This window comes from Andrographis paniculata, unplaced genomic scaffold, assembly GCF_009805555.1.
Source record: "Andrographis paniculata isolate CXL003 unplaced genomic scaffold, ASM980555v1 Contig66END, whole genome shotgun sequence".
Lineage (NCBI taxonomy): Eukaryota > Viridiplantae > Streptophyta > Magnoliopsida > Lamiales > Acanthaceae > Andrographis > Andrographis paniculata.
In genome coordinates this window covers 4,735,820-4,746,442 of record NW_026137602.1, presented here as the reverse complement: position 1 = coordinate 4,746,442, position 10,623 = coordinate 4,735,820, and the positions used below count along the sequence as shown (strand labels likewise).

Here is a 10,623-nt window from a genome sequence, read left to right as displayed (position 1 = left end):
GCACACGTCCGGTTTCAAGTTCAAATAAATGCATTATTATTATATTTTTATTATCTGATCATTATATATTTTTAATTACGACAACACATTTAATACATATAATAAACTAATAACGTATTGTATTTAATTAAAAAGTAAGCTTACATCGTCCACCACTGCCAGATTAGGCGCCATTGCTTAACAATAAAATATTCTTTGGGTGTATTATATGCAAAATTTTACTATTTATCCTATTTTTTTTTTTCAAAAATATCAAATCAGACATATATTTTTTATTTTTTATATTATACTAAAAATCAATCTTACATTCAAAACATCACATCAACACCTATATCACATCATATAACTATTCAAATTCAAAATTTTTACTATTCAAATCCCAAATCAAAATCCAAACCCCAAACAAACACACCCTTTATTTAGATCGTCGTTTCCGTTGCCTAACAACCAAAAAAACCCTTTATTTAGATCACCGTCGCCAACAAGGAATCTCGCCTTCGTCATCCACCGCCGGCGGTGGTGTCACCCCCACATACCTAGGTTGTTCCCCCCGCCTAGAGTTTGGACGACAGGAGATTTTGGACATTTTGTCTCTCATGCTCGGCCAGTTCGTTTATTTAAAAATCTCAAACTCGCAGCACGAACACAACCGTATTAGAGGAACACAACATAGAACTTGGGCGTGCCTAAGCCCCGGTACTATTCTGTTTTTGAACACGGCCGTGTTAAGAACAATACGACCGTGTTCTTTACATTTAATTTGAAACGTAAAATTGATTTGAGTTTTTATATAAATAGTATTTTTATATGATAATTTTTGAAAGAAAATAATGTATTTTTATTAAAAATTGTATAATATAAATAATTTTAATTTCAATTTATTTATTTTTTTTAAAAAACGGATATTACAATATCTTTAATAAATGGTAAAATGAACTAAATTAAATAAAAACAAACTACATCTAATTAGATAATTCAAATTTATTTTGGGTTTGTTTGTTGGTGATTCTTTTTAAATATTTATAAAAATGTATATATATATATTTTAAAAAAAAATTACATTGAAATTATTATTGAAATATTTTCTTAAAAAAAAAAAAACATTCAAAAACCAAATATCCCATTTCTACATTATTATTTACTTTTAATCATCTTAAATATAGAAGTTTCTAATGTTAGCAAGATATCCAATGCCAATACAATATTGATTAAAATTGTGTTTATATTTTTACTATTTTCTTTCATTCAATATGTTTAATAGCATATGCAAGAAGTTTATTCAAAATATATATATATATATATATACACATATATTACCTAGTTCGCAAAGCGAATTGTTAATAGACATTATTATTGTATCAAAACACCCCAAAAATAAAACATACATTAATAATTTATATTTATTAAATTATTTAAAAACATATAATAGAACAATCATACATCGATCAATCATCCAATTTTATTATAGCATATATGCTTCTAAGCCCTTAGAAGTACTAACCCATGGAGGATAGAACCTTCGGGATAACATTTATTTTTGTGCATTATTAACATTATTGGAATAAGCACAAAATACATAGGTAAGATAGAATATAGATAGCCCAATGGGAGAGTTGTAAGTTCACGAGTTTAGGCTTTTATCGCAATCGGAGCCCCAAGAGTATAGCTGACCACACGACCATTTGATTTAACAGGCTTAATAGGATACCTTTGAGCCCTTAAAGGAGGATTGTAGTTGCATGAGTTTGGAGGCATAGTAGCCTCAACATGACAATTATCTTCAAAATTATCCTGCTCTACCACCGCCACGCTTAAGGCGTAGACAAATTGGCCTTCATTAAGGAACAAAGAAGCGCTCGAACCTGCGTTTGGGATTGGATTTTGACAATCCAAATTAACAGTTGCTCCCGTAATTGGAGAATATGTTCCCGCTGTCGCCAAAGAAGAGTTGTAGCAATACACGCCTCCGGAAAGAGTTACACTTCCGGACGGTAGCAATTGAGCGGATATCATCGTGAGACTAAGTCCGACGAATACAAATGAAATGATAAGTGATTTGGAGAAGGTCATTTCGTTGATTGTCATGTATAATTACGATGATGTATTTCTAGTTCACGATGAAGAATGTTGTTTTTTTTAAAAGCAAATGCATGTATATATATATTGAGAAAATATGTTGAATGACATACTATCTAAACTAATGTTAGGTATGGCAAATCTATGTTATATTCCATGGCTATGTTCCTACAAATTTAAGTGGATAATAATTACAATAAGAATAGGTTTGGCTTCCTCAAAATTTCCAATTGATTGCATAAATATGCTACTATATTATTATGCAAATAGCTTCTATTTTTATTTTTATTTTTATGTACTTTGAAATTGAATAACAAGTATTGTAAATGGCAACTTTGGTAATTGGTGGGACAAAATTATTAATAATAGCAACTCTAAACACATAAGAATAATCAAGACTCTTTTTCTTGTGATGCCCTTAGAATGTAGATATTTATATTCATATATTGTTTTCTTGGTAAATTACATGAGAAGTTTATTTTAAATATATAAATTGCTAAAATATATTAGTATATAATCATATGTATTTTTATTTAGTCACATATGTTAAATATTTATCAACTCTTGCATTGAATATAATATTCATTTGCTGGTATGTAGTATCCTTTCTGTGAGATGTAGAGAATCATATCGGTAATATGAAAATTAATATTTTGTGTCGAATGTTAGTTTTTTTTTTTTATGAGTCAATAGCATGACAGAATCTATAAAAGCATATTTAATATCAATTAGAGACTAAATTTCAAAACAAAATTTTATTACTCCCTCCGTTCCACCGAATTGGTCTCTTTTCTTTTGGTACAAAGTTTAAAAAACATTGTATTAGATGATTAATTAGTTTGATTAATTTATATAATATTGTTGTTTTAATTACTTTTATTTAATGATATATTAAAAGAAAAAAAATTCTGCTGAATATTTTATATTTTGAAATTAATTTCTTTTTTTAAAAAAATATTGTATAATCAATAAAACAGTAATAATGTAAAAATAAATTAATTTTATTAATCTAAATACAATTAACAATAAAACATAATGTGACTATAAAACTTTTTATTTTAATAATATTTTATATAAAATTATTCCAAAAAAATAAATACCAAAAATAAAACTTAAAACTGAATTTAGTTATTGATAATGATAAATATGATATATGAGTTATGAATTTATTTATTCTCACAAAATCTTAATAACAGTTTTTAATAATATTCTTTCCATTAATCAAATTGAATCTCATTTTTTTTAAAAAAATATGCATAATACTTTATTTTTCTTACAAAATAATACAATTAAATCTTTTAATAATATTTTTAAAATTCTCACTAACAAATAATAATAATAATAAAAAAATCCCAAACACTAAAAAGTATGCAATTTTTGTTTTATTGTTTTTTTTAAAAAATAAAATATAAGTGCTAATACAAAATATTAAATCAAACACACTAATACAAAATATTTGATATGCTTTATGATTAACATCAACATAATCTATATTTTCTAGAAACTTATCAAAATTTAACAATTTAACAAAAAATTATTTTTATATTGTCAACACTCTTCTAATAGAAAATATAAAAAAATATCTCAAATTAAAATTACAAACAAATATTCTCTTCGCCCCTCCTTAATATATACATCTTTCTAATTTTATTCGTCCCGGTTAACGTATACATTTTTCTTTTTAATAACTATAGATTCAATTTTTATTTCAAATACCTCTATTTTACTATTACATCGTTACTTTTAGACCAAAAAGACAAAGATAATATTTTCAACTATTCACTATAATTAAAATATTACTTCCCCGTCATCCAATTGTGTGCTCATTTGACCAGACACGAGTTTTAAGAAAAATAGATAAAAATAAAAAATTTTACTTTTTTGTGTAAAGAAAAAATAGTAAAAATGATAACTTTTTACTAAAAATAAACGATAAGAAATTTGGATGACAACAAAAAAATAAAAGTGATAATAAAATTAGATGACGGAATGAGGACGTATTATATTATATTTTAAATTTTGCACCAAAAGTAAACATACATTACAATGCGGATAAGAGGGAGTATATTTTTATTTTTTATATAATATTAAAAATAATTTAATATATAAAAACATCACATCAACAATACTTATTTATATCACATTAAAATATAAAATTTTATTATACAAAAATTCAAACTAACTCTAAAGTGTATGACCAAATAAAATATAAAGTTATATTCTATTAAATTATTAATTGGTTAATTATTGATTTATTAGAAAATGAGACTAATTTGGCGGCAGAACTAAAAAATGAAAAATGAAGCAATTTTGCTGGGACGGAGTAAGTATTAAACACAAAAATTAAATTAAGAACTAAAAATATATATATATATATTTTGTCCTAAGTAGGAAGTGATTTAGGAAATAAAAACATCTTTATCCAAATTATTATTTTTATTAAATAATTTATATATTAAAATTAGGTTTTATTTTTTGTTTTTTTGTTTTTTTTTAAAAAAATAAACAACACACTACACGCGGCGAGGGAATCGGTGGATCTCCAACCCCAACCCCAACGCGTCTCTCGTGTTCCTGCTCTTGCTCCGATTCTCTCTACATCCAATTTCATCACCTCTGGTAAATTTCTAACGTGTTCCTGCTCTTGGAGCTGAATGTGAATGTGATAAAAATTACTTGCTCTATCTCTGCTTTTTTAATTCAATTCAGGGAGGAATTGGAGAATTTGAAATTTGTTGGGGAATCGGCGTTTTTTCTTCTAGAGTTTGCGGAGAAGGCCGCGTTTCGCTACTGGCATGAGGGACGGGAATGGAAGGCAACTCAATTTAGTTCAAGGTAAAGGACATGGTCGAATTCGAGAGATTGTGTACTCTAATTTTAATTCTCCTTCTCCTGTATTACAACCATGGGAATTCAGTATCGAATTTTAGGGTTTCGGTCATCGATCCCTAAACCGAGCTTAGATAAGGGGTTTTCTGGTAGTAGAAGGGAAATAATGGAGCTTAGCCCTCTTGCTTCAATTAATCTAAATTCATCCGATTCTAATTCAATGGTGCTCCTGATGTATTTGATAGTATTGCGGCTTTTGTAGGGACTGGAGCCGGGCTCAACAGTGTGCTCGGAGGAGCAGTTTTTGTTACTTGCATCGTTGTTGGGGCTGTTTCATACACAATTTTTTATTTTTCATGTAAAAAAATACTTTTAATCAAATTATATCACAAAACAACAAAACAAACCCAATCTAATTTGCAAATTATTAAAAATTTACCAAAAACATCACTAGAAGACTGCAATTAAAAAAAACACAAGACCATATATATTCAAATGCATGCATTCACAAGAGCAATCAAAGAAACAAACAAACAAACAAAGATATTCAAATAACATAATTTTTTATCACAAAACATCATATCAAAATATTATTTAAATTAAAATTCAAATAAAAAAACTCAAACTCAAATCAAAACCAAACAAACTCACTATCATCAAAGAAATCATCAAAACCAAGAATTACCGAATTCTAGAAATATAAGAAGAAACCATCAAAAGCCAAGGAGTAGCGAATTCTAGAAATATGCGAAGACACAAGACCTCGGAAACAAGAGAAATAGTCGAGTCGAACATGATGACACGAACTAGAATAGCCGGGGCAAAACAAGGTTGTAAAGACACATTTCCAATGCATATAGACCAACTATGTCCAAAATCCATATTGAAGAAGGGAAGGGAGTAAGGTCACCTTTTCTTAAATCCATTTTTCTTGCTGCGTTGGTAGAACAGATCGGTTCTCGCGCTTGCTAGATTGACAATTTTCGGGATTCTTTTCTTGCAGTAGTAGTAAGCATCAGAAATCCCAACTCCTTGCTGAGTGCACTCGGGAGCCTGCGCAGTCGAAAGAAGAAACTTAAACCTTCAAGAATTAAAAGTGAAGAAGAATCAGAAATGAAAGAAATGAAGCACTTGACCTCTACCTCGTGGGTCGCCCTGTCCTGTAAGCAGTCGCCATGCCCATGCCCCACCCCCACCTCTTCGTAATCCCGTCCCCCACCCCCTGCCTTGCCCTGCCCTGCCCTGCTCCAAGACCAACTCCTATCCCATTGCATTGCAGCCCCCCACAATCAATAATATTTATAATGTATGGTTAACGGCTACTTATCTAATTTAAATCTAATAACGGTTACTTACCTTATTTAACTTTTTTTAAAATTTATTTAAAAACTTACCTTATTTAAACTTTTTTAAAAAACATATTTAAAAACTTTCCTTATTTAAACCTTTTTTAAAATTTATTTAAAAACTTACCTTATTTAAGTTTTTTTAAAAATTTATTTAAAAATTTACCTTATTTAAATTTCACATTTTATCATTGTACCCTCTTATTTAATTAAAACATAATTTCATTTTTTTAATATTATATGTATATATATATATTTATATTTAAATTATATTATATTGGTTATATAAAAATATAATATTTTATTTGAATATACTGCTATAATTACATATATTTATTTATAATTATTAATTTTTTTATATTTAATTATATTACTAATGATACTTTAAATAGATTAATAATTTAAATTTATTTGTCTGGTGTATTAATTTTGTATTTTTAGTTTAAAGTATTCTTTTTATATTATATATGAAAAATAGTGTCGGTAGTGTAAAAAAATACCCCTTCCGTCCCAGCTAATTTGTCAATTTTAGCTAGGGGCACGAAGTTTTAGGTACGATGTAATTAGTAATTAATTAAGAAATATATTAGTAAAAATAATCATGGTATAATAAAAATAATTATAGATTAAGATTAAAATGACTGAATAATTAACTAAAATAAAAAAATTATGGATTATAAATTTTAAAATATGATTAAAGTGTATAATTATATTTCAAAAAAAAAAAAGATTCGTGAACCAAACGACCCTTATATCAATTATGTGTGTATAAATGTTAGCCACACATGTATCTATATCTATCCATATATTTGTCTATTTATATATCGACTTACAAATTCAGAGATAACCAACCTTCTATTTTCATCAGCTTCGATCTTTAGCCGTTCTTAATAATTACTTCTCTGCAAAAATTACAAATTAAAAAAATACTTTTCTGTCACTATATATATATAATGGTGGATGAATATGATCCTCAGGTGCGTCACCAACAGGCCAATTATCCTCGAACATTATGTCAATGGATTCCCCAAAGAATCAGGCGCCGGCGAGGCTATCTTGCTAAAGAATCTCCACTTGTCTTGTTCATTTATGATTTTTTAAATATTTTAATTATGTATACACCTATGTATAGTATAAGTTTAAATACTAGTAATAGTAAAAAGGAAAACTGAAGAAAAAAATCGAAGAAAATGAAAAGAAAAAAGTTAAAAAAAAAAAAAAAAGGAGGGGAGAGGGCGGCCGGTTACGTTTTTTCTTTTTTATTGGTAATAATTCTTCATCTTTCTTATGAAGTGATGCTTCCCATTTACCTTTGCCTTTGGCGTTCGTCTTCCTCCTCATCTTCACTTTGACCTTCGTCTTTCTCTTCTCGCCGCGCGTGGCCTCATTCTCCAGCCGCAGTCCGAACTATCGAACCTCCGAGATTCTCAAGCCGGACGTGATCGGAGGCCTCGAGAACGTCAAGCGAGAGCTCCAAGAGGTACCGTATTATCACTACCCCCTCGCCGTGCCGTTTAACTTATCGATTTCGTAAATTAATCTCTTATATATACACCATGTTTATTGTAAAGACGGTTCAATACCCCGTGGAGCATCCCGAAAAGTTCGGCATGTCTCCGTCGAAAGGAGTTCTCTTTTACCACCCTCCTGGCTGCGGAAAGACTCTCTTAGCCAATGAATGCCAAGCCAACTTCATCAGCGTAAAGGGTCCCGAGCTTCTCACGATGTGGTTCGGAGAGAGCGAGCGAATGTCTGGGAGATCTTCCAAAAGGCGCACCAATCCGCTCCATGCGTGCTGTTCTTCGACGATTTGGATTCGATCGTGTCCTCAACCAGCTTCTTACGGAAATGGACGCTAAGAAAACGGTTTTCATCATCGGCGCGACCAACCGCCCCGATATAATCGATCCAGCCCCAGCCGTCTCGACCAACCCATTTACATCCCGCTACCCGACGAGGAGTCGCGTTACCAAATCTTCAAGCCTTAATCCCCCGTTTCGAAGGACATCGATCTCAGACTCAGAGCCCTCGCCAAGTACACCCAAGGCTTCAGTTGAAAGAAACGAGTAGCTCTCGAATTAAGCTCGATTCGGATCGTTCACAGCTCGACTCGTTTATAGAATTAAACGAGCTGAGTGGGCAACTCAATTTAACTTGTAGTATATAAATATTTATATCAAAGTTTTCATTTATTAATAAAATTATTATAGTAGAATATGAAATTCGAGTCGAATTTGAATAACAGATACTTAGCTCCTCGCTCGATTTGTTTAACGGCTCTGCAAGTTGTTACATACATATATAAGTGTGTGTCTTTGGCAGGACATAGAACGAGAGAAGAACCTGCAGGAGAATCCGGAGGCAATGGAGGAAGGCGACAACACCGAAGACGAGGTGGCCGAGATCACGCCTTCTCATTTCCAAGAGTCAATGAAATACGAGCGAAGGAGCATAAGCAATGCGGACATACGCAAGTACGAAGCGTTCGCACAGACATTGCAACAGTCGAGAGGATTCCGCTCGGAATCCCAATTTTCCGACAATTCCGCCGCCGCTTGATCCGATCCTTTTGCAATTTCCGGCAGCGCCGACGTTGACAACGAAAATCTGTACATCTGCACCACCCTTGCTCTCTAATTTCTCAGTTTAAAAGAGCTCTTTATTTAAAGGTCATAGATATTTATATTCATAGATGAATTTTTTACATTTTGATGATATATCTTTGTTTGGTTTTTAAATTTTACTCCCTCCGTCCCATCTACACTGTAGACACGGTATTTTAGGAGGGGTGTAATTAGTAGATAATTAAGAATATATTAGTAAAAATAATTATAAATTAAAATTAAGATAACTAATTAGTTTAATTAAAATTAAAAAAATAAATTAAAAAGTTTAAAATGAGATTAAAGTGTGTAATCATTTTTCAAAAAAAAAAAAAATGATATGGAATGTGGGACGGATAGAAACGGCAACGTGGACATGGTACGTGAGACAGAGGGAGTATTTTTCAATATATTGGCGTAATTGATAACTAGAATGGATGGTTTATTATGTTCCTTTGATATATAATATTCTTTTATACCAATTCAAAATATTATTTAATTTATTTTATAATAACCGAATAATACTATAAAATATAGTGGTGGGATCCACAAATTATTTATATAAAGAAAATGGAAAATTTGAGAAAATTCCACATTATTGCATTCTAAATCACACCCCAAAATATATATATATATATATATATGATTTGTTTGTGTGATGAATGAATGAATGATTAATCTTGAATTTATTTTGTATGGAATTTGGGTTTAGGAATGATTGAAAATAGATTGTTAATGAAAATGCGTGGAACATTGGTTGCTGAAAATTTTATTTTATAAATTATTTTAGGCTCATTTTATATAATTAATTTATTTTTTTTGCTAGATAGCATTTTTGCCTTTCATCTTATATTATTTTATTTTATGTTTTTCCTTTTGTCTTTTTAATTAGTTAATTTTTTTTGATTTGTTGTGATGATTGGGAATATATATCTGTCGATGTTACAAAGGCACAAATGTGATAATTAGAATTAAGTCCCCCACTAAGACAAACATGGATTTCTATCATCATTAAATCTTGTATATTGAACATTATAATTTGTTGCCATTTTAGATTAATTACATACATCATCACAAATGGGATTATATTAATTAGTAATCAGCATGTAAATTTAGATTGTAATTAAGCACATGATTATGATTTGAAGTATAAAGATATATATATATATATCTATAAGCGTGTATATTTTTATTTGTTTAACATAAATAAACTCAAATATTTTTATACTTAGATTAAAAAATAATATAGTATTATTGCTGCACACTAAAAATCGGCTTATGATTTCGGCCAAAAGCCACCGAATTGTCCAATTCCGGTTAAACATATTTTGACAGCGCCAAACTTTTGATTAATTGGCCAACGATTGAAAAATCGACCATCAATGCCGATTATTGAGAATGGACGAAATTTGGATGGTTTTTAAATGAGCAAAATCATTGCATAACTATCCTTATGATTTCATGATCGAAATTTACTCATTTTCAACCGTTCAATTAGTTGTCTTTAAGACAACAATAACAAATTTAAGTTTATACTTAAATTACTATTTTGATTTTATGCATAATTTGTTTTTATGTATTTTTGTAATAATTTTATTTTCAGGCTATAAAAATCAAATTTAAGTTTATACTTAAATTACTATTTTGTTGTTAGATTTTGGCATATAAAAATTATATTAGTGAGTTTATTAAATCAAGAGTTAAGAAGAGTGTACTGTGGTGGTAAATAATAGTAAAAGTACATTAATAAAATAAAAATCATATATATA

At 29.5% G+C, this 10,623-nt stretch overlaps 1 protein-coding gene across 1 annotated transcript; it reads right to left on the bottom strand.

Moving 5' to 3' along the window:
• Nucleotides 1-1,629: 1,629 nt before the first annotated feature.
• On the bottom strand, nucleotides 1,630-6,179 carry LOC127262911 (uncharacterized). Its single transcript, XM_051291778.1, has 3 exons — nucleotides 6,048-6,179; nucleotides 5,816-5,958; nucleotides 1,630-2,020 (listed from the first exon to the last, which is right to left on the bottom strand). Exons 1-3 carry the CDS (start codon nucleotides 6,177-6,179, stop codon nucleotides 1,630-1,632), a joined length of 666 nt encoding a protein of 221 aa, XP_051147735.1.
• Nucleotides 6,180-10,623: the final 4,444 nt, after the last annotated feature.

Bases quoted from the DNA above. Each gene is read 5' to 3' on its own strand.
- LOC127262911 (XM_051291778.1), bottom strand. From the start codon at position 6,179: ATGCAATGGGATAGGAGTTGGTCTTGGAGCAGGGCAGGGCAGGGCAAG. The intron at 5,959-6,047 runs GTAGAGGTCAAG...TCGACTGCGCAG, and splicing joins AGGACAGGGCGACCCACGAG to GCTCCCGAGTGCACTCAGCA. The intron at 2,021-5,815 runs GTGACCTTACTC...CGTCGGACTTAG, and splicing joins AAAAATGGATTTAAGAAAAG to TCTCACGATGATATCCGCTC.